General features: G+C 36.5%; 1 protein-coding gene across 1 annotated transcript in view; it reads left to right on the top strand.

Annotated features, from left to right (window-relative positions):
* The window catches only part of lrp1bb (low density lipoprotein receptor-related protein 1Bb), a 348,034-nt gene that overhangs the window by 122,711 nt on the left and 200,267 nt on the right, over positions 1 to 25,056 (top strand). The window contains exon 3 of the mRNA XM_087804844.1: positions 2,253 to 2,390. Coding sequence (XP_087660970.1) covers positions 2,253 to 2,390 — 138 coding nt within the window. The remainder of the gene's footprint in view (positions 1 to 2,252; positions 2,391 to 25,056) is intronic.

Raw genomic sequence — 25,056 nt, 5'->3', positions numbered from 1 at the left:
GTATGTATAAAAGTATATCTCCTAAAATCCCACGTATAAAGCAACAATACCTAACACAAGTAGTTAACCATGACATGTATTGTTCTTCATTTCCGTATAAATGGTTTCAATCGTGAACAATAAAGTGGAGTAAAACTCTCTAGCTTTTACTTTAAAGATGCGTAACGTAGTCTCGACTACACGCCCACAAAATCAGTGAGTGTGATGTGACCTACCAAACTGTGGGTCAAAGTGTTTTTTGACAGTAGCCAAGAGACTTTTTAACTTTGATTGATTAACTAGAATGATTCAATAAAACACTTTTCTCAGGTTTTGTAAGCAAATTGGCAAAATTGAGAATTCACAACATTTTAATTATACTATTTATTCTATGGAGACATAGTTTGTTTGAAAGATTCTCTCAAAGTACTTATGTTTTAGGGAAATTCAAAATAATTAGTTCTATATTGTGACTCAAGAAATATGTATTGTATGAAAGTCTGTTCGGAAGAAACCGTCAACATGAAGTCGTAAGTCATTATTGTGCCCAGATAGAAAAAAAAAAAAGGGGGATCTGTAGTCGTGTCGTTCTTTGTCACTCCGGCGCCAAGTGTGAAGATGGTGCACTTTGAAATGTTCCTTAATCGCAGCGTTTCACAAAGCAGGGAAAAAAAAAAAAAAGTGCTGTGATTACTAATCACCCATTCACTCCGAGTGTGCCTTGAAGAGAGCTCTTCGGGGATCAGGAGAAATCCCATCGCACAGGTGATAAATCTTCCCACTAAGTGACCGCAATGGCAAGTCGGTAATTGATATCAATGTAGTTGAGGTGAAGATGTGACACTTTTACGTTGGCGATGCACTGGTCAGCCGTGTTTTATGCGCTTCCCAGGCGGGGGATGAGGATCACATTGAGTTTGTGTGTCGTGAATCCTTTAACGGACGCTCATCACTTTCCCTCGAGGTGATCCCGATAATCAGGCTGTTTCTGGACGACTTTAAAGGGCACCTAATGTGAAAAGCCCAACTCTCTTGACTTATTCACATGTTGTAAATGTTGAAGTTGTCTTCTTCAAAATGCAGTTGGTCATTCATCATGACGTTGCTCCGTAAGTTATAACTTAATAAAGTTCTCTCCCTTATGAAATCTCGCCAAATGAGACAACAGATTTGATTTTACACTCTGACATCACACTGTTGAAAAAGTCCTCCCCTAGAAGCCCTAAATAAGTTAAGAACCTACATGTTAATCGTGAAACAAAATAAATATTTATGTAAACATGGTGAGAGTTACTTCTGCCTTTTAGGTGTTTTTGTAATGTGTACATTAAGCAGCAAACCTTATTTTTATTATTCGTTTTTTAATGTACAAAACGGGAGTTTTAGGGGTGAGTTTGAAATTTACGTGAGTCCTTGAATGCAACTTGTGATTTTGTGACCAATCATAGCAGAGTGGGCGTTGTTGCTTGGATGAGATTTCTTCTTAGCCAAAACAGCGCATTTTAAGTGGGTGGGGCTTAAGTATTTTCTAATGTAAATATATTTTTTAAATGAGAGTTTTGGGCAAAAAGAAACATACTGATGAGTATAATAGAGGTCCTAGAACAATTTAAGAGACACTTAAATCCGCATAGTTCAGTGTTTTCTTTACATACCTACCTGGGCTGTGTCTTAAATTGCGCACTTCTCCAAGTGCACTGGTTTAGAGTACACATTAAGGCAGTGCACGTACTTGTGTAGTGCACAAATTCCGACAGGGTAGTACTGTCTCAAATTAAACACTGCCGCTACACACTTACCGAAAATGACTCGACAGCTTCTTCTTCTACTATTTTTTAACGCTGACCACAACCAGCTGTTGGAACACTATTGCCGAAAAGTCGTGTTTCATTTCGTTGTTACTGTTGTTGTGTTTTATTTGTGGTAAAATGTGTGTTTTCTCGAGACATTTAGGTCGGTATCTGCTCTGTTGTTAGTGACGTAGCTTCATTTTAGCGTCATCTACGTCACTAAGATGGCGGCGGTTAAGGGTGGAAAGTGTCCATCAATCCACACTACATTTTTTAGCCAATTGAGTGCTCATTGCGCACTGCACTACATTTTCGCACCCTGCTCATTGGGACGCACTTGTGCATTCAAAATATTAAGTGTAAGGGCAGAAGTATGTGATTTGGGTCACACCCCTGGTGATATAGGAAGTATACAAGCATATTGTAACCCAGGTTAATTCACTCTTAAATACTTGTTTTTAATGCACACTTTCTATTTTCCAGGTGTGCAGGAGGTGGCCATCAGATGTCCGCTCAACCACATACAATGCATAGGAACAAAAAAATGTATCCACTTCAACAAACTGTGCAACGGAGCCAAGGACTGTGACGACGGCTACGATGAAGGCGTCCACTGTCGAGGTAAAGTCACTTTCAGAGTCAGTTGAGGATTTGTTTGAATGGATACTGTCCATGATTGGAATTGCGGGGGGTTTATGGATAAGCAGCTTCCATGACATGAGCTGACATGTTACATGCTAGGCTTGCAGTTAAGACACGCCTAAGACCAAGATACTCCCGAGACTACGAGAGAGTCGAGTCCAAGACTTTCCTGTTCAAGATAAAATAATGATAATAATAATAATACACAATTGTGTTGTTCAGCCATTCTTGTTATTTTAGTCAGATTATGTATATGTATAAGTTTAGTTCTAAAAATTAAATATATTTTCATGTTTTTTGTTTTTTCTTAGTATAAAAATCTTTTCTTAGCCAAACCCATTTCTCTATTTCAAAGGTTCTTATGATTCAAGACGGATATAATGTCCTCCACCCATTCCTTGTTTAATCGTCAATTTGTTAGTAAAGTTTAGTTTAATTTCGTAAAGGTTTGTTTTGTTACCCCTATTGAATGCACCACCGCTGTTCGAACATTATTGAACACACCACACTAACAATGTGAAGATGTGGTGACATTTTAGTGTTCAAATATATATATATATGTCTTGTTTTCCTCTTGAGCAAGCTATATAATACTACTGCTAATAACAGTACATTTTATTTAAAAGCCCCTTCATGGGCACTTAAGGTCGCTTCACAAAGAAAACAACGAAATAACATAATACAGTTAGATCACATAAAACATGAAATACAACTAGACAATTCCCCGCCAGGTGAGCTGTGCACTTAACCCCGTGATGAAAAAACAATCAAAGCTACAAAAGAGTCAAATCCCTCGTTGAGTATTTGGACTTTGATTTACATTACAAAGTTTGAATGGTGTTTCTACGTGAACGTATGCCAGAGCAGGATATATTTGAAAAACGTCCAGATTTGTGTTTTAGACTTTAACTCTGTCAGTTGGCCCCTTCCACTCTGCTGCATGAACACTCTGCTGTACACAATCATTGAAAACCCTGATTTTTCTTAAAATCACTCACCGTCATTCAAGGGTCACAGTTCAAAAACTACACATCGTAGGAAAACAGTTCTTATACAACTAAAATACTCAGGGCTTGTGCCTACGTTTTAAAGTTTGAATGGTGTTTCTACGTGAACACATGCCAGAGCAGGAGATGTTTGAAAAACGTCACAGATTTTTTTGACCTCGTCCTATTTTCCCCTTATGGGAAATGTATTGCAGTTTTTCAAACTTTTCTGATGAGAAAAATAATAGCAGTGCGAGTCTGATTGTCCCACACTTTTTGATGTATTTTTTGTGTTTGTGTGCACTCAACAGTGCTGGGCGTCATAAGTGCCAAAAACGGAAGGAGGATGAATAATAAGAACAGGCCCGGGGAGTAACAATAGTGGAGTGGAATGGTAGAGACATTTTGGTGTAGTTCATTTTGAAATATAAACCAATTTTAGAGTAGTTCATGTAAGTCGTCAAAATTGGGAGTATTTAGTCATTACAGTTATAGTCACTTTGATAAATGCTGTATGAAGACAAGATATTCAAGATGTATAAAAGTCAGTACCTTGGCTAGTCCATCAAACTGAGCCTGAGAAACCTGGGTGTTGTATTTGACAAAGACACAGACAAGTCTGTTGTTCAACACTGCAGAAAAATGACCAGAAACTGTTTTCTTCAACTGATAAAAATCTTTAAATTCAGATAAATTATCTCAATATGTCATTCTGTAGAAATGGCTAATTTAGCTCATTTCCATTTCACAAACGAACACTGTCACCACAAGGATGGAAAAATATCAACCTCTCCTGTGACAAGAAACCCCGTTTTTAAAGTAGTTCTCACGCTGATAATATGTCTGACTCTGTCGCAGGTTTTCACAACATGGCCATTAATATTTAAAGTGCGACACAAAAAATGGAAACGTGGCATCTGCTTTGTGTTAACATTTGGTGTTTGACGTCTCATGCGAGACTGGGAATGAATATGAATGTGGAAAATGGAAAATCTACACAGTGTTAAAAAAGTGTTAATTACATAATATATTTTGCCCAAACAGCACATTTTTATATAAACATATTAAGTGCTTGTATTTGAACATTTTAATTCATATATCGTTTCAATAATTAGTCAATTTCTTATCATAAAGTATGTTCGATTGAAGTACATGGAACCTTCCATGTATTGCCTGGTGTGTCATCACTCTTGTCAGCTCCCACATTCCATATCATCAAGTACAGAGGTTTCTTATGGCACTTAACGGCTATTCCGGAGTCTGCTTCTTTGTAACGCATTTCTATGCGAACGCTATTAAACAAAAGAGCAGTCGTGATTCTCGACATGCCAGATTCATGATAAATAATAGATTTTTTCAAATCTGAAGCTATTCTAGACATTGTTTTGCTGGAAATGACTTTTCTCGTGGCACATAAGGAGCAGAAGGAGAACCAAGAGTGGAAATGGAAGACGGGGGGACAATGGTAAAGTGTAAAACATAGGTTTGTTTCACCGAAATGCATCTGGCAAGTTCTTTCCCAACATATTCAATGTAGAAAAATTAGGTATCAAGCTTTATTTATGCTTCCATATTATATTTTTATTGAGGCTTTTGACTCGCTGTGGGAATATTTAGCATTCAAGATGGTGGATAAAGTCAATTCAATATCGGCAATGACGACACGGTTTTCTAGAACCAGGTAGGAGAAAGTCCAGAAGGCCATTGTGCCTGATCTTAAAATAAATTAATCTAAAAGTAAACACTCACTGGCTAGTTCAGGTGTCATTATAGGTGAAAAGGGTAGAACAAAAAAAGAGCATCATTAAGAGAGATCTCTAAAGAAACAGAACCAGAACAAGTATGCACAAATATTTTTTAATAAATAAGTTGTAATGTTTGAATGCCCATTTTGACTAAAACTACAAATGTAACTTTGCCTTCAGAAACCCAAATGGAAGAGTGTTAAAATTTGCAACCCCTGCTACATTTTTTGATATTCTGTGGCCTTGCATTTCTTTTTTCTAAAGGCAGGCTGAGCAATGGACTTTTTTACTCTGTCAGATGGTTAATGAATACAGATCATCGCATCAAATGTATTCGATTATATGGTCGTAATTATATAGTAAGGATAAAACAGATCCAAATCCACAAAAAAATAAACTACGAAATCAGATTTTAAAAAAGTCAAAAGACAACTTAGTCTGTGCCATGTTTGACAATAATTTACTACTGGTGTTTGTGAGTTTAAAACTTTTTGGCCAATGGATTTGGCTCTTTTTGGCACTTTGGTCACTAGCTAAAAGTATACCGTATTTTTGGTGGTTTTTTTTTTACATCCAGCTTTACACATCAGTCCATCATTTTGATGTTGACAGTATTTGGTGGACGGAATCCAAATAAAAACTGAAGAAAAACATTCGCTTCTATCCTGGGAAGAATAGCTTCAAGGCTCCTCGCTTGAAAAATATTTCATTTATATTTGAAGTTGCTAAAGTGAAATCCTTTAAACTTCAAAAACAACTGTGGAGAAATTTTGAAAAGTCTTTTGAAAAACAGGTGCGACTTCTTCTTGCGTTTACAAAATAATCTCAAACGCTTATATAACATGGAGGTTTTCCATCTGACTTAGAAGCCACAAAACGACTGTCAAAAACGTTCCCTAAAAATAACTAAATGCTCCACTTACCCTATAGCACTCAGTTGTTTTTCTTCCACTATTTCACTTGGAAAATCCTCTCCTCTTACAATGTCGCTCTGAATTGCCTCGACTGTAGCTCATCGTCTAATAGTCCTGAACTGAGTGCAAGCCGGTGACAAGTGGAGGATCTTCGTTCTGATAGTGGATGAGAAGTGATTGTCGCCAGGTAAAGGCGACTATTGAGAGATGTTAGGGAAGGTCTTGGTTCTCCGTTTGAATTTACTCCCTGACAAAGTCGTGGTATGTATATCTTTGAATATATGTTTCAAGATGAGTCGAGATGCTGGTCCTGAATGTCGTCCAGTTGCCGCTGCTAACCACCACAAAAACTGGCAAAGGATTCGAGGTGTTTAAAGGAAGTCGTTACATTTTTCAGCGCTTTCTTCTCTGTCACTTCTACCAAATGACTTCAGTCTAACACGCCAGACAGTTCCAAAAATGTCCTGCTGCTTTTGGCGCCTCTTTCTCTCCGTGCCCTGGCTCTGGGTCAAAGTCCTTTCTTTTTTTTTTCTCCCTGAGACAGAGATAAGTTACTCTGCTGTTCCTCTTTCATTCCACAATGAAACCTCAGACTAGTGGCTCTCAGGTTGATGGTTTGATTTTCTAGTGTCGTCATTCACACGTATAAGTCGGTGGGATAATTTACAGTATATATGATGTATGTGTCTTGAGGGATATCAGATTATGTAATGAATTGTTTACTTACTTAACTGTCCCTGTTTGCATTTTTTGCTTAATATTCTCTCTTTTTTATCTGTCGTTATTCTCGTTTTAGTTGTTGGTGTAAAAAAAGGTCATTCATTGATTATCTGGTGAATAATTGTATTTATTTTTTTTGTAATTTACAGCATGTTTCATAGACCTGGGGCCTCAAGTACGCGGTTTTATGCACAAAAAACGTGCTTAGCAACCTTTCCATGTCAAATTCCATATGTATCAATACTGAAAAGAGCAAAGTTCATAATTCCGGCCCGGTTTGTAGGTCGGGTACACCAGGATCAGCTGCTCAGATGCATGTCAGCCTAGTCACGTTGAGCTGTTCAACGTGACTAGTTAAATTAACACACAGTAGTTGTAGTTACACAAGTGGATGTTAAATTATTCAAAAACGTATAAATATGTTCTCATTAACCAACAACAACTGTATTTATTAAGACAACATCGATAATTTTATACTGAATATTTTAATCTGTTATTTAACGCTATTCAGAATTTTTTATAAGGAATTATGAGCTTGTTTTAATTATAAAAAAAAGAAAATGATTCATGTCTGATGCTTCCAGTCAACAAAAGTCATGAAGATTTTTGTGAAACAACTTTGATCAAAGTGAAGCTGCAAAATGAAAGCAGCTGAACGGGACAAACAAGTCTGCGATTCATTCTACGTTGATTGGGATGTACGAAGGAAAAATGCCTAAATTCGTGTCGGACACAGATTCATACATTTGATATTTTTGTGCTGCGTCATCTTCTGGATTTCATCTTACGGACATATTCAGTAGAAGATCTACGAACTTCTTAGTACATGAGGCCCCTGATGTTTAATTTATTGTATTTTTGGGTATCTTTTTAGGTTCTTTAACTGCACCTTTCTTGTTATTTTTGTAAATATGATTGTGTGTATATATAATATAGTGCAGATTTATTTTCTATTCTATTTAGATTTATTTTTTTTCTTTTTATTATTTTATTTCTAGGTGTTTTTTTTTGTTTTTTTTTGGTATATTGCTCTTGCTGTTGTTAAACCGAATTTCCCCTCGCGGGACAAATAAAAGGATTCTGATTCTGATTCTTTCAAATACATTGACATTTACAAATAACTAAAAGGATTAAAAAATCGGAAAATAATTAAAATAAAAATGGAAAACAGATAGATTGCAAATAAATTAAAATGGCTTGGTTTTGGAGATCAAATCTTGTTCACCATAACCCCACCCACTCTGCTGTGATTGGTCAAACATTGAGGTTTGTCACCTTGTGTCATCAATCCCGGGAGTCTCCACTTCCAAGGGACTCGTTGTATAAGCAAAGTGGGGTGTGATTACAGCTTGCTGGAGAAGGAGTGAAGCCATCATTACGTCATAATGGAATCCACTCTCGTAACCTCTTGTTCGCTGAGATCGAGACGGGGAAGAACTTTATCAACTAATAAGTGGTCGTGTGAAGGACTTACTGCATCTTGGAAGACTTCAATATTTGAAACATGTGAGTCAGGGATGTTGGAATTTGACATGAGTTGCTCTATTAAAATGATTAAATAGATCAATTAAATTTATATCAAATTATTTGCGTTCCGTGTCTTTCATTTTTATTACAAAACTTATTCTTACAAGTCGTGGACATAGTTTTCTGGTTCTCCGGCATCATTTTCAAAGTTAAGTGGCTCATCTCTGATGAAGTATGTTTATGCGAAAGTCTTAAATTAAGGCAAGTTAAAGTCCCCGGATACAAACACTGTCAGCTCATAACACTGTTGGGACCTAATGACAAATCATATTAACCTGCAGCCAGGTGTTGTTTAACGAACATATTGTGCTTTTTATTCAGCCTGCCGTTGCTCTTTCTAAATTTATCGAAGCATAAGGCACATGAGTTTAAAGGTTTCCTCCCTTGGAAATCCACGTTCACCCAACTCATCCATCCAACAACCTGTTTTTATGCTCTATCGCCTGTACTACCCTTTACTTATCGAACATATGCAGTTACCATGGTGACAGCAGAAGCTATTATTAAGTATTACAACGTTTTGGTTAGGCATGTAATAGAAATTGAAACCAAAATAATACTAAATATTAATAATATCCCTTATAAAATATATCTATTATTTATTGTGTGTGTTATTATTTAATTTTAGGTTACAGCCACGGCGGAACTATTGTTCACGGTTTCTAGGGGGGTGTTATTGTCGTACCCACAGACAGACTATTCACAGTTTTTGCAAGATATATTTTCAAGCGTTTGTTTTTATGTTGTTATCATTGTGATTATTGGAAGAATGTGGATTTTTGAATGTTTTTGTCTTTTAAAATCATGTTTCCATATAAAAAAAAAAGGCCGTATTAACAAATCTATCGAGTTTGTCATTTCGAAGTCGAGGGAATTCAAAACTAAATGTTATTAAGCTTTTGAAATCGTTGTTTCAATGTTATCAATAAACTTTTCCTTGATATTAGTGATGAAGCTTCATGAAACAGTCTCATGTTGTTTAGAGGTCAGTAGGTGGCGAGATCAGTTTAAAAATGACATTAGAACCGTTGTTCAATACAAAGGAAAATATTTGTTATTATTATTATTATTATTTAGCTCTAAAATAAATGTTTAACTTCTCCCACAAATGCTATTATACAGTAACTACCGGGCTGAGCCAATCAGTGCTCAGGATACTGAACGCCGTCCTCTGATTGTGAAGTCTTGTACTAAATTGAACGAAAACTCAAAGAATCCCTAGATACAATCCAAATATAAATACATAATTCATATTATTGTGTTGCCACAAGTTAATAATTCACGTGTTTGATTCCATAACCTGTATTCTGTGCTTTACGTCGATGTTTAATTCAGATAAAGTCTTGAATATTAAATGTACAATATGATTATCAGCGCAGCAGCGCGCCGTGCTATAGCTTCACGTTGATGGATGGCCGTGGCTAAATTCCCGTGTTGTTGTCACTTTGATGAATATTCGGACATTTAGCTTCGCTGAATTGAAACGGCAGGCCCCGGAATAAAAAAAAAAAAACCCTCATTTTTTAATGCGAGTTCAGCGCTTGCGAGCAAATATTTGAGGGCAAAAATCAGGGTCCAGTTAATTAGCGGTAATTAAAAGCCGCGGCTGCTTATTAAGCAGATAATGGTCAGTTCAGATTCTTTTCTCTTCCACCGGGTCTGTTTATCTCCACGGCCGTTCAGCTAAGGATCCCATTTTTATTTCTTCCGACCGCGGTGTCGCATTACAGGACCGCGGACTAATTGTTCCGCTTTGTTTCAAAATTGAAAACCGAAGCGTATTGGTATTTTTCCTTTAAAAGGCTTTTTTAAATAAATAAAAAAATACCGTATCCAATTAAGGCGTTCTGCCCTCTTCTACCGAGAATAATACAAACTGTGACCACCATTTGAATACATTAGCCAGAAACCTGAATCCGTGCTGAGGAGGGTGTGTGCAAGCGTGTGCACCAATAATTGTAATTTCTCATTAATAACTGAGGTTTGTTCGGAATAAATACGATTAGTGGTAATAAACTCATTAATTAGAGGAATTATCTGACTTTCCATAATACCAGGAACTATTTTTGAAGCCTTAGTAATAAATATAATTACATAGTTTTGTCTTTACTTTATTTCTCTAGGTCTCACAACATGTATTAATAAATTGTTTGATACACCTTTATTAGTCCCATGTTGAGAAAATTTAAGTATTTAAAAAAAAAAGAAAGAATTTTAACATGCAGATACATTATATTAAGACATACAGTAGACACACACAAAATAAAAACAATAATAACATTAAAAAATGAATATAACTATAATGGAAAACTAATAAATTAATATTAAATAATAATTAAAGTATCATAATCATGTCATGTATAATATACGATACAATAAACACAATTATAAATAAAATAATGGTAAATATATCAACATACAATAAACAAAAGTACAAGTGCACACACTACAGATGTGAAAAAAAAATGGATGTGGGTGGGAGTCCTACTGTAATTAAACATTTTAATTTTTATAAAATATTCGGACTGAAGTGGGCAGGAAGAAGTGGTGGAATCTCTTCTTTCTCCATTGGGGGTCCATAAATCTGGATCTGAAGGTCCATTCACGATTCAGTAATCTATAATTTATAATCCTTTAACAAAAATAATGATTTTAAATGGTGTGTTATTGTATGGAGCAGTGCAGGGGTCCCAAGCATTCAGATAAAAAAGGCAAAAACAAAAACATACTATGTGCCGACAAATAATTTACAAATATTGGTGCATTAGATAGATAGATAGACTTTATTGTTATACTTCTGCGCTGGTGTCCCTGCTACAAGCTTGTCCCAAATATAGTTCATGTTTCACTCATTTTTACTAGTTAAAAGGTTTATTTTACCAAATCAAGAGTCTTGACGTTTCAAGAGTCGCACGCTAATGTTACTATTATGGTCTATAATATGGTCTATTTTCCAAAATAAAGATCTTTCAGACAGAAGCAATCAATACAATGTAAAGTAAGTAAGTAAGTAATATTTGTAAAGCACTTTTCTAGACCAGGGTCCCAAAGCGCTTAAACAATCAAAACAATACTCAATAAAATATATACTTAAAAGGTCAAGACACATAAGACAAGCACAGTAGATCATGATCATTGATTTTCCTTTCTTTGCAGCGCTGTATATAATTTCTAACGGACCGATACTTAAAGCATGTACATGGTTGGTGTCAATTTATATTACAAATATACTTTATGATAGACTTTACCTCATAATTAAAGAAACAAACAAACCAGGCATGCATTAAATAACCTTTTATCTATATTAACATTTCCTTATTAAAGGTTTCCAGATTAAAACTAGACAGTTTATATGTTTTATCTAGTTTATGATCTAGTTTTCTGTAAATTATTAATCAATGGATTAATCAATCAAATAAATAGGTTTTATTTGATACCGTCAATTAAAAACGTATACTTTTTAACGGTGCTGGTTAACAAACAGTGCCTGAAATGATTATAAAAGAGATAAACTCGCGACATAAAAAAATAAAATAAAATGAAATAACTTTCAAAGTATGATCAAGCTTATAGTTTTGTTCTCTCAACTTCATTTTGCAAATTTTAACAGACTTTTTGATGCATTTTGTCAGTTTTTTTGGGGATCGTTTTGGGGATAAATCGTGTGTACCTTGATCAAACCTTTTTGTTTAATTGTTTAGCAAGAAACATCTTATGACATTTTTATTTGTGCAGGATTTTCTGGGACTCCTGTGTTTGTCTTATGTGTCTCTGCCTTTTAAAGTATATATTTTAACTGTGTATTCTTTTTGATTGTTAAAGCGCTTCGTGACCCTCGTCTAGAAAGGCGCTTTACAAATGACAATTACTTACTTACTTACTTACAAGTTAAGTGAAACAAAACTAAACATTCAGCTAAAAAAACAAACCAAGAAAGGGCAAAAAAAAAAAAATGAATCAGAGAAACAACAACAACAACATGTTATTTAGTAGAAATCAAGCCAGACAAACAGAACACTAACCAAGATAGATTAGTGACGTTAGGATGATAGTAATGTTTCCTTCAAATGCTTTTTAAATGCAGTTTCAAGACATTGATCGCTGCAGTAATCTTGGGTCATTCCGAAGCTTAGGAGCTCTAAAGGCAAAATTGAATGTTTGTAGTCGAAAGCAAACCATTGATCAGTGTAAATAACACCAAAAACGACATGAGGCACCCAACTCTATGCTGCCTTTCTGATTTTGTTGCTAAGGTTTTATTTTATTTGAATTTAATATTAGCTAAAGCAAATATTTACTTTGCTAACGCAGCATTATCTCAGTTGTTTACAATTTGTATTTCTTATGAAAACGTGCATAATGAAATTGAGAGTAAACCCCACAAAATAATATACATACAAATACATTACATTATTATTTTGTCACTTATTTCATTAGTATTGGCAACGTGATTCATTTCCTGTATGTTATACTCACGATAAGGACGGAACAAAGACATGACCTTCACACGGATTCCAAAAACAACCTTGTGAAAACAAATATGTGGGTCCATCCACCGCTGCCGTCCTTAAGACAACAAGTGACGTCCACATATTTTAAGAGATGTTAATCTTCTGCAGCGTAAGCGCGAAAAAAAAAAAAGAAAAGAAAAAACACACACGCATGTGATTAAGATGGAGGAAGTTTCCTGAAGGTGAATAAAAAAGAGTTTGGTGGTTTTCCATCTGGGCACCTTCATATCAGGGCCTCCTGGGATGCTCTGCATGTATATTCATAAGAGGTGGGCAGATAAGGGAGGGGAGAAAGTTTCCTGAGAGGACCCAGCTGGTTGCCTAAAAACTTCTCGATGGTGACCTCAATTTCTCTGCTTTAAGATGAGTTTTGGTCTCAGTGTGTGGCACTGGGCAATGCACGGCGAGTCCCCGGGTGAATATGAGCAGAAGGTGGACATCAAAAAGACTCCAGGGACTACAAAATGGTCATATTTCACTTTTCGCACCAAAAGGCTGGTACCGTTGAAATTGTTATCTGGTGAAGATAAACTCGGTCAAAATGGACATCTTGGTGAAAGTAATAAATGGCATCGGGGAGTTTGCTCGGCATGAAAAAGATGCAGCGCACATGAAACATCAGGCTCTCGTTTAATTCATGACCTTCTCCTGTCCTTGGGGACAAAAATGTCGACGATAAAGATGTTGCAGATTAACTTTTTATTCCGTTTTACTGGAGCAACTCCAGTCCTGCTCAAATGTGTCAACTAGTGATGAGGCCTCATGATGCATCATGATACAGTGTCTTGATTTTAAAAGGACACTAGATGTCACACTTAGCTTTATAATCTTTGTCTCTGGTTTTGTGCTAATTCAATGAAACCTGGCATTATTTTCACTGAGAGTGACATCTAGTGGTCTTTCAAATCAAAGACACTGCATCATGATGTATCGTGAGGCATTATAAGGGTAGACATATTAACATTAAAGCTAAATATAAAAGTTCCTTGAATTGATCCCTGAGAAATGCCTACATATGCTCGCATTGACATTAAATTGCCCCTGTAAAGAAAAAACAGTGATACAAAAACTCTACAAAATCAGGAGAAAATATTAGCATAGATTTGGATTTCCAACTCATGGTAGAAATATCATGAACAGTAAATATTAACGGTCCTAGAATAGAGCCCTGAGGCACACCGACACCACCTTCCAGATATGATGAGAGGTCCAATCTCTTCGGCGCCTCCTCGTTGCGAGGGTCCATCCATCTGATCTGATGGCTTCTATAGAAAGAAACATTTATTATTATCATTTTGTTTATTCGGTAGTTTTGACAAAATGGTTACGATTTACACATATTCTACTCTAGTCTACTTCTATTTAAAGTGGCAGTTGATTTATTTAAAAAAAAACAAGTTACAAAATGATTAATTGATGAAGACAATAAAGTCTTCATACAGAAGTTGACTGCAGTGTTTCGTATCTCATTACTAAAACGTGTCAAAATGAGAATATTGCACGTCGCATGACAAAATCACTCTTTTGTATTGTTGCACATCAATGACACTGAAATGCAAATGATGTTCGCCCCGACTTAAAAACAAAAAAACGACAATGGTGCGTGCACATAAAAGTCCAAAGTCTTGAATGGCGTTAAGCTTCCACATGTGTGCCAGGCGTGCCAGCGCCGCTGCTCACAATGCGACCGCGAATGCCTTTCGGTTCTCGTTTGATATCCTCGGGGGGGCTTTAAACGTAAGGATTTCTCTTCCGCTGGGAAAGTTTGTCTCCTCCTGATCTCTATTATTCTGTGCCAATCGTGCACATGTTGTCATGCGCAGGCCTCGAAACAAGAAGCAATATGACACTTCGACTGCTTCGACGCATTCTGACCCACGCTTCATGGAAATGGGAAATTGGTTTTGAAATACAGGGATAATCTGTGTCAATTTGGACAAAATGCACCGTCTATTGAGCTCAATTATTGTTGCGGTTATGCATGTGTCAGATCTAATTTGATTTGTCGGTCTGTTCATCGTGTAAACATCGGGGTGCAAAACAAAAAATGTCACCTGCAGTGAGAATGAAAGAAAACAAAACACCTTTTGTTGCTCTCCAACCAGGAACGTTCTCCATGACAGCACTTCATATCCGTACTGAAAATCCTCGAGACACTTTCTTTCATCTGGATGAAAACAAAATGCGCTTTTTTAAAAAAAAAAACAAACACAAAAACAAAATGCTTTCTCTTTATGTCAAAAAGCTGTTGAAAGAGTATCGAATAGTTGATGTTTTGAATTAGATTCCCCAGTAAGGAGTCAGATATTGGCCTTGAAATGTCAAGCAGTGATTTTACATCTCCTCATAAATGTCCAGTTGTCGCATCCTTTTTCACATCCGTGAGGTCAAAGTTGACCTTTGTCGTAATCCATACGATGCAAGCTCGTCCAAAGACTTGCTCATTAACGACTGAAGCAGAGCATCGACTGTGTAGGATATTGATGGAGCATCTGTGAGGTCTTCCTGCTGGTGCTAAACCACTTTTAAAGCCAATTGACGGTCATGGCCATTGTAGAAATGCAGTATTCCAGTTTAGCCGGGTCATGAATTACGATTGGTAAAACGAGCCCCATCTAGGCTAAGCTAAGCTTTAGACAGTAGTACATATCAAAATGGTTCAAGGTCAGTTAAGGGATCTGTAGCCTCGACCAGGGCTCAAAATATGAAAAGAAACATAAATTTTTTTAGGGGTATTCTCTTAGTTTTATTCACTTTTCATGATATTTTATTTCTTAAAGGGTTAGATAAACAACAATTCAACACTCATTTTCTACTCACCATCAGGTCGACTAAGAGAGGGGATTAATTTCAGAGTAATCTACTCCTTTTTTAGACAAAAAATAATGTAAGTTAATTTATGAGCGTCGAGGGAGAATCTTACTCAAAAAAGACGCTTAAAACTTTGAAATACCTCCATACTGCTTGTATGGTAGGTCCATATTGTATTAAAGCCTCGAAAAGAAGAATTGTTGCGGAAAAAAAGTCTATTTTTTTTACGCTTGTTTGTGGCAGGCATTGAAAGACTAACAGTGCTATTAACCGGAAGTACTTAAGAAATACTCAAATACTCATAGTAAATATCGCAAGAATAGATGGATGGATGGATGGATGGATGGATAGATAGGTTGACTGTGAAGCCATACTTGATAATTGCTGCTTTATACTATCGTATTTTAGGTGGCCAAAAGAGCTTAACTTTTTTAGCATTTGGATATTCCACCTCAGGCTTGTTAGTTGGTTCCTTTGGTCCTTATCCTGTCAGTAACATTTTGTATTATCTAGCGAGCACAGATTGAGACATTCACAGGTGGTGTGTTCAGATACAATGGGACACTTAAGGCTCAAGGCAGTTTTCGTTTGGCTAGTCTAGGGAAATAATATTTTATCATATATAATTTTACAATCAATTCCATTTTCGCTGCCTTGCAATCACCTGAATTCCCCCCCCCCCCAGGGACCCACAGGCCGACCCCTACTTTGAAAGCCTATGGGGCCGGGACAGATAGCAGTCCGCGAGACATTTGATAATAGAAAGACACAAGAATGAAATGAAAAGAATTGTCCCATGTATTGGATAAAGCTCTTGGAAAAGGGTATGTGAGGGTAGAAAGACCCCTGGCCTAGACTATACTACACTGGCCTAGACTATAATACACTTGGGTACTAAAGTACTTTGGTAGTACTGAGAATGGAAAATGATTTCTAAAGAAAAAAATGTTATAATTAATAAGGCAGTGGCCATCCGATTGATTTGTTCCTTGTAAGCTAGTGTTCTTTTGCATCGTAAATGTGTTACTTGTTTTTTCTGGAGCGGAAATTTACCTAAAAAATTACATTATTTACTTTTTGTTAGAAATTATCTTCAGAAGGTTGAAAGATTTGTTCACCTTGAGAGCTTTAAGACACAAACTAGAATAAAATGCCACAGTGAATTGTTTTGCCTTCAGAATTTAATGTATTGACTTTCAAAAGAAGTTTTGTTATGTATAAACATCAAAAATAAGATGTTTTACTTATTAATCTCAGCTCTTTCCATCTAATTTTCAGGTTTTTTAAGCCCAGGTCCAACAATCTTATGTTCCTCTTGCTGGACAAATCATCCTCTGTTTTCTCCACTTTTTCTCCTCTTGTTTTCGTCTCTCGCTCATCCTCTATTATCTCTCTCTGCCGGCTTCTTTTAATGTATTTGATCCCGAAACACATTGATCTATTCTCGCAGAGCAGATGATTTACATTTCATAGCTTATTCCGTCAAAGGCGTCTCACACCGCCTTGATGTTGAGGAGCGATCCTTAATATTTTGGAAGATGGTGACTGCTTTTGATTAACATTCTGTCAAATACAAATAATGTAGACGTGACGGAATGAGTAAAAATCAACACCTAAAAAAATTAAAATGAGATTCAAATGTGTGTGAACATAAATAAAACGGCAGAGATTTTTAAATATGTAGAGAAAATGTAAACGTTTTTATCCTGATATTAAAAAAATATGACCATGATATAAAAAAAACCTCCAACAATGACGTATATATATATATATATATGTATATATATTTTAAAAAAAATTGAATTTTGGTGATCTTTTATTTGAGTTTTGCTTTAATTTGCCCTACTATAGTGAACATATGAGTTCCTATGCCATTGAACGCACCACCCTTGCCAAAAAAAGAGATGTGTTTGTTGTTTTCAAAAGGAAACAAAAAATGTTTTGGTCACTGTAAATGAAGAGAAAATCAGTTTTTATTAGTCAGCCATTCATTTTGTCGTCCACAACATCGTCCGTGTCATCATCCTAATGCTAGTACGGAACATTGTGCGACCAAGCACTACCAAAACCATCGTAGACCGTTCATGTGTTTTACAAACAAGCTGAATTATTTTCCTTCAAAACAAAACTGAATTATCACTCTTGATTAACTTTTCATCATACTCCAAACAATCCAAATGGATTCTCCAGGGGGGTTCGAATCGTTGCCGCAGTTCTTTCCCATTTATTCGTCAGCTTGGAAAAAACGTGTCATGAAACAGACATATTAGCATATTTATTAAACTTCTGCTCCTCTAATGGATTGACAATTTACCACAAGTAGCCAGACTAATCGTGTTCTGCTCAACAGGTTTTTTTTACCCAAAGATTTGCAGTTTTTCTCTCCGTCTGTTACTGTCACTTTATGAGGGGTTTTTTTTGTTTTATTTATGTTTTTTAACACTGACACTAATAATAAGTCTTGACAAGGAAAGTTTTAAATTGATCAAATTAAAATGGAAAAAAAAAGAAAAAAGCTTTCATGTCTCGGCTCAGTTGCGAGCCTTGTTATCCCCGGTAACCCTGGTACGAATTGACTTGCCAAGCCCCAGCGCACACTATACAAACAAGAACAGGCAATCAATATTTCATGCGACTTACTTTGTTGTTCCACAGTCTGGCAGCATATTGTCACTCACGTCATTACTCTCCCTAACGCGAGGACACAATCCCGGTGTCATCCAACCCCTAACTACAGCGTATTTTGCTCCCTGGAAGTGGTTGGAATTAAAAATGTATTATTCCCTGGAAGAGCTTGACACCCACCCCTGTGACGCCTTCTTCCAATATTTAAGGGCACGTCAGCTGTCGGGCGACACTTTCAAAATCCCGCCGGCAAATTGCGCTGTTCGGGATTAACAGCATTTTCTGTCACATGTGCGTTCCAGTTACTGGATTACTTTTTTTTGTGTGTGTGTTAGAGACTACGTGTGACTACCTTCAAGACCATCCAGCTTTGTGTCACATCAAAGCCGAGGCTCGGGTGACTTTCTGAAACCTCATCAATAAATCGCAGCCAGCGTGATCAGAGCTCATTTTGTGACGGATAATTCCCCTCCGCATATTTTCTGAGAATTCTCATTTTCTTTTTTTCTTTTCTGTACAAACCCTGGAGATTCTATGACCCAATTTTTTTTTCCTGGTTAAATCAATCTTGTCACTCTTACCACCCAGAGGCTACCGACTTCTACTGTCCTGCGATATGTGCTGTAAACCTCATTTAGAAATAGGAACTCCGGCCATAACAGGTAGAGCTCCCTGTTGGATTAATGTGTTAGAGAGGTCCCATATTAATTAAACATTTAAAGAGGTAAACGATAGATCCGCAACATCTTGCACTAAGAATTGTCAATACAGGTTTGCTAGATTCACTTTATTTAAAGTATTTTTCGCAAACAACAAGCTGTATTTTACTCTCTCCTCTTACTTCTTAATACAACCCCCACAGGTTTTTCCAGGTCAATTGCGACTGCTATGTTTAAAGACGCCTCTCAAGGTCTGGCACATCCCATGTTTCACTGGGTCAACACCCGTAATTCAGCGCCTCCTCTGCGCTGCATATTAATACGACATATGTTCTTCACCGCGCAGTCAAAACTGTCTCTTGCTCGGCACGTCCAAATATGTCGCCCATGTGTTTGTGTGGGTTTTTTCTTCTCAGGCTTTCCAAATCTCACAGTCCATCGGTAGAAAAGAAGAGATTATGGTTACATTTGGTGAAGAGATAGTATTTTTGGCACATCAGTGGCATTCCTAGCCAAAGCAACAGTTATTCGAGAATCTATGGTTTCCAGTTTGCGATGCACTTCTTCCGGATTTTAATTGATGACGAATTTTCTTCCAACTTGAATTAATCTTTTCTTTTTTCTCACTTGTGTAACAATAAATGGTTCACAATGAGAAACAAGTGACACAAAAACTGATAAAAAGGTCTTAAAGCAACAATATGTTACATTTTATTTTTATTTATTTTACTGAATCAATTCTACAATATTAAACTTTTTTTGTTAACTAATTTACCTTAACCCGTTTAACCCAGTTATTAAACAGATCATTTGCGATATTGGCTTTTCCGACATTAGGGGGAGCCAGAATCACTATTTTAAAAACTATTCATTGATCCATTACCAGCTGATGATAAATTAAGTTTAGATTGAAGTTCCATAATTTATTTTAATGTTCATGACACTTAAGCGTGTATTATAAAGTCATATCAAACTCCCTCTGTTTAAAACAAGAGGAAAGAAGTCACCTTGTCATTTTTAATCAAATTCTATTCATGTCTATAAGTAAGACCCATTATATCCCATCAGCGAAAGATTACCCTTTTTAATTTAATTTCCACAAATATGAAAAATGGCACCAGGTTGTTTGTTCAAGTGGATCGAAAAGAAACGCCTCTAAAAAATGAACGGGTGGCAGACTTCTCTTAAGGATCCATGATGTCCACTGCCTGAGATAAACATAGTACAGTATTATTAGGAATATAAGGGGCAACTTTAATCCTTTATGTGCCTTATAATTAATTCGGTTCGCCTTGTTTTATTTCTGGTTGTGATTCTGGTAATGAATACATTGCAAAATGTTTAAATACGACTTTGAACGGTACAAGGCTCTTTGGTATTACAACACAAGGCTCCGTAGTATTACTCTGTGATCTTCCGTAGTAATACTATGTGATCTTCCATAGTATCACTATGTGATCTTCCATAGTATTACTATGTGATGCTGAGTTGTATTACTCCGTGATGCTCCGTAGTATTACTATGTGATGCTCAGTAATATTATTCTTTGATGCTCTGTAGTATTACTACGTGATGCTCCGTAGTATTACAACATGATGCTCCATAGTATTACTCCGTGATGCTCCGTAGTATTACTCCATTATGCTCTGTTGGATTTCTCCATGATGCTCCAAAGTATTACTCTGTAATACTTGGTAGTATTACTCCATGATTCTCAGTAGTATTACTCTGCAAGGCTATTTGGCATTACACCACAAGGCTCTGTAGTATTACTCCGTGATGCTCTGTAGTATTACTCCATGATGCTCTGTACTATTTCTCCATCATGTTCTGTAGTATTACTATGTGATGCTCGGTAGTAATACTTCATGATGCTTGGTAGTATTACTTTGCAAGGCTCTTTAGTATTAAACCATAAGGCTCTGAAGTATTACTCTGTGATGCTCCGTAGTATTACTCCATGATGCTCTGTAGTATTTCTCCATGATGCTCTATAGTATTACTATGTGATGCTTGGTAGTATTACTCCATGATGCTTGGTAGTATTACCCTGCAAGGCTCTTTAGTATTACACCACAGGGGTCCTTAGTATTACGCTGTGATGCGTCCTAGTATTACTCCGTGATGCTCCATAGTATTATTCCGTGATGCTCTGTAGTATTACTCTGCAATGCTCAGAAGTATTACTCCTTGATGCTCCGTAGTATTACTATGCAAGGCTCTTTGGTATTACACCACAAGGCTCCGTAGTATTACTCCTTGATGCTTGGTAGTATTACTTCACAAGTTTACTGACTATTACTAATACTACGATACGACAACACGCGCACAATGTGCCTTATGAACGGTGTCCCTCATGTATGTAAATAGATATTTGGCTTTAGAATCCGCTGTACCTCATATTAAAAAATTACATGAGGGCTCATAGTATTGAATATTTTTATCCATTAGTTGTCATTGACAACGCTTTTCCAAACTCTTTACCTGTTCGGAGTATTTCCAAAAGCATTGTTTTTAATGAGGTAATCTTGCATGAGTCGTTGACTTCATTTCAGGAAAGAATATTCTGCTGAAATCACTAAACAGTGGCAAAAAAAAACTAAAACCTGCTATTTCAAAACCAACTAAACATCCTCACAGCTTCTCCGACCTTTTATAGAGAGCTGCAGTATTTAAGTTTGATTAGAACTACATGGTGTCGAGTAAAAGACTCCCTGCTGTTTTACAATGCCTGTCTGTGTTTATGTAGTAGTACAAGTGTACTTTACTGAGCCCCTGAACTTCTGCCTATGTTGGTATGGAAACACATTTTCTCTTTGTTCACTGGTCAAAGGAGTTGGACGTTATAAGAGATATTTCATACTTAATGCGTTTCTTTCATACACAAATACACTTGATTATTCATTTCCTCACATTCACACAGCAGTTCATAGAACATCCACTGCTCTCAGTAGAAAACGTCGTCTCTGTTGTGTTCCTAGTACCTCGAGCGAGGAAAAACCGATCGCCTGCTGTCTTTGAAAATATGTAAGGATTAGTTTTGAGTATCTCGGTGTATTCATGTTGCACGAGACCTCAATACAGAAGATTTGTTGCCGTTTTATGTCCTGAATAATAATGTGTGTGGAGAGAAGAGTGAGCGAATGGAAGTGAACCAAATCAGTTTTAAGATGAACATGTACATGTACTTCGTACTTATTTATGTTTCTTTATGATGGTAGCAGATCTACTCCATCCATTTATCCATTATCCATAATATTCTATCTATTTATACATCCATTATCCATCAATCCAACCATTTATCCATCCATCCATTAATTTATTGTGCAATGTGTCCATTTATCCATCCATCCAAACATTGATCAATTTAATAATTTATCCATCCAGCCAACCATTTATCCATCCATTAATTAAATAATGTGTCCATCCATCATTTATCCATCCATCCAACCATTTATCCATCCACTATCCATCCATAAATTTAATATTGTGTTCATCCAGCATTTATCCATCCATCCATTGTGTATCCATTCATCCATCTATCCTTCCTTCCATCCATCCATTTATCCATTCATCCATCCAGTCAACCTTTTATCCAATAATTGATCCATCCATCCATTTATCCATCCATCCATTTATCCATCAATCCATTTATCCACCCATTCATCTACACAAATAAACAATTTCCCGAAGGAGACCTCCTGGGAGATCAACACAGTTCTATCTATCCGTCCATTATTCCATCCGTCAATTCATTTATCCATCAATTTATTCATCCACCCATTCATTAATGTATCCATTGGTCCATTCATTCATCAATTTATTCATCCACCCATTCATTAATTTATCCATTGGTCCATTCTTCATCAATTGGTCTATCCATCCATCCTTTCATTCATCATCCATCCATTTATCAATGTATCCAACATGTAATCCCTTGTGCATCCATCCATCCTTCCCTCCATCCATCCTTTTATACATCCATGCACCATTCTTCGATCCATTCGTTCATCAATGTATCCACCATCCATCCATTCACCCTCTAGACCAGGGAACGTAGTAGCTCTTGCAAGTATATGTCCTCTGCTCTAGATACATCTATTTAATCACCATCCATTCATCTATTTTCAAATGTCTAAAATGGTGTTTCCAAAATCACAATTTCCCCTGATTTCTGACATCCTTGTCAACACATTTGTTTGGAGCATCAGTCTTCTACCTTTCCCATAGCTTCGTAAAATATGTCTGCCTCCAATCTCCATCGACAGATCCAGCATGACTAACGCATGATTTCACGTGCTTAGTAATAGTGAAACCATCCACAGCTGAGCCTTTTTTCCATATGAATAATTAACGTCTTTAATTTGATACCATAATGTTATGATCACAGAAGGCGAGGCACCTGCGACACGACAGCCCCGGTTGTCTCCTGCTCTAGCGAGTCTGCTCCTCAGACGAACGCTCGTCTGCTTAAGATTCATCCAAAACAGCCTCCGGGCGATCACATCGCGGCATGTAAACGAGGCAGCGGCTCCGTTGAACAAACAGCAACTTGAAGTATTTCTCGTTGAGTGGAGAGAGATTTGCTAATGAATTCTTGAGCGCAGGTGAAGGTTGCCCAGGTGGGTTGGAAATCCATCTTCCTCTTGTTATGGAAAAATGGTTAGATTTCAGGACATTTAACCCGCTGGGGTTCTAGAGGAGGATCTGTAGAAGGAACCGGCAGAAGAGGAGCTAGCATATGCTACGTAAGGGGGGGGGGAGTGAAGGATGCCCCGGACAGGACATCTGCCTTCCAATATGGTTGAACAGTTGACCGGTCGTACGTTTAATGACAACATACTGGTGAGGAACACTTAAGGGTTGAATTTACTGGAGAGATATCTGTACTTAAACACATTCAAACCTGTTGTTTCCAGCGCAACTACTTTGTTAACTGGTACTTTGAGGTAGCAGGGGAAAAAAAGGGCAACATTAATACACTATTATTCTTATTGTTATTAGTCAATAATGTTCCAATAAAAGGGGGAGGTATTACGATTAAAACATTTAGTATAACATATAGTATTTTTTCTACTGTAAATTAGGGATGTGTATTCGAAAAAAACCCTGATACATATCTCAATTCCGGGGCTACGATATGATATATTGGAATATATTGAGAAAACTACATGACTCTTGACGAAACCAAAATATGTCCAGACATTAGCTTTTTTAAAAGCTGCTGGAGTCAACTGTATCCTCTCGTCCTCAGTCATCGCCTGGAACTTGTGGGATTGCATTGTTCATTTAGGTGCAAAACATTGAATTATTGTTTTATATAAACACTTTATTGAAATATAAACCATGAAATAACCTTATTGAATAAATGCTCTATTCCGAACATGATTAGGTCCATAGGAAAATAAACTTCAGACGATAAAACAAAACCAATAAGATTAGAGAAACAAAGATTGCAATTCGCAAAACAATAATAATTAAACGATAATGATATAAACCCATATGTCCGAAAAGGAGTAGGCTGAAGCATACGCTTATTTAAACCTACCCCTTCTCCAAAACTCAATTAATTGCAGCAAACTGTTATTAAAAAATGTTCACATATTAACATTATACATACATATTTACAACATGTAAATTAAATACAGTAAACAAATAATACATAAATAAAAAACACCCGATTGTTCATGTCTTTCTTCTTCCCTGTACCTTGTATTGAAAATGGTTGGAATACAAAAATAATTGAAAATATACTTAATTTAAAAAAAACGATAAAGTGCTGTTGAAAAATATTTTTAACCAAATTTTATTGACATATCTTCAAATGAATAGTGATGGGTTGCTGAGGCTTCATGAAACAGCTGATGCTGTATCATGATACAGTTTGAAAGACCACTAAATGGTGCTCTCAGAAACAAAAAGATTATATAGCAAGAAGAGACATCTAGTTTTCTTTTGAAATGAAGACAATGTGTCATAACTGTAGCATTAAGTGTATCATGAAGCCTTATAAACCCAACAATAGTAATGACCTGGACAATGTATTGCTTTATGTTGATTAAACTGACTTCATAGAGGGAGGAAAGTATTCGCAGTGAAGGGTATGTCACTTTCATGATTGTTTTTGTAGAAGACAATTTTGAGCGT

This window comes from Callionymus lyra, chromosome 12, assembly GCF_982586985.1.
Source record: "Callionymus lyra chromosome 12, fCalLyr1.hap1.1, whole genome shotgun sequence".
Taxonomy (NCBI): Eukaryota; Metazoa; Chordata; class Actinopteri; order Syngnathiformes; family Callionymidae; genus Callionymus; species Callionymus lyra.
This window is presented reverse-complemented; position numbering and strand designations above follow the sequence as displayed.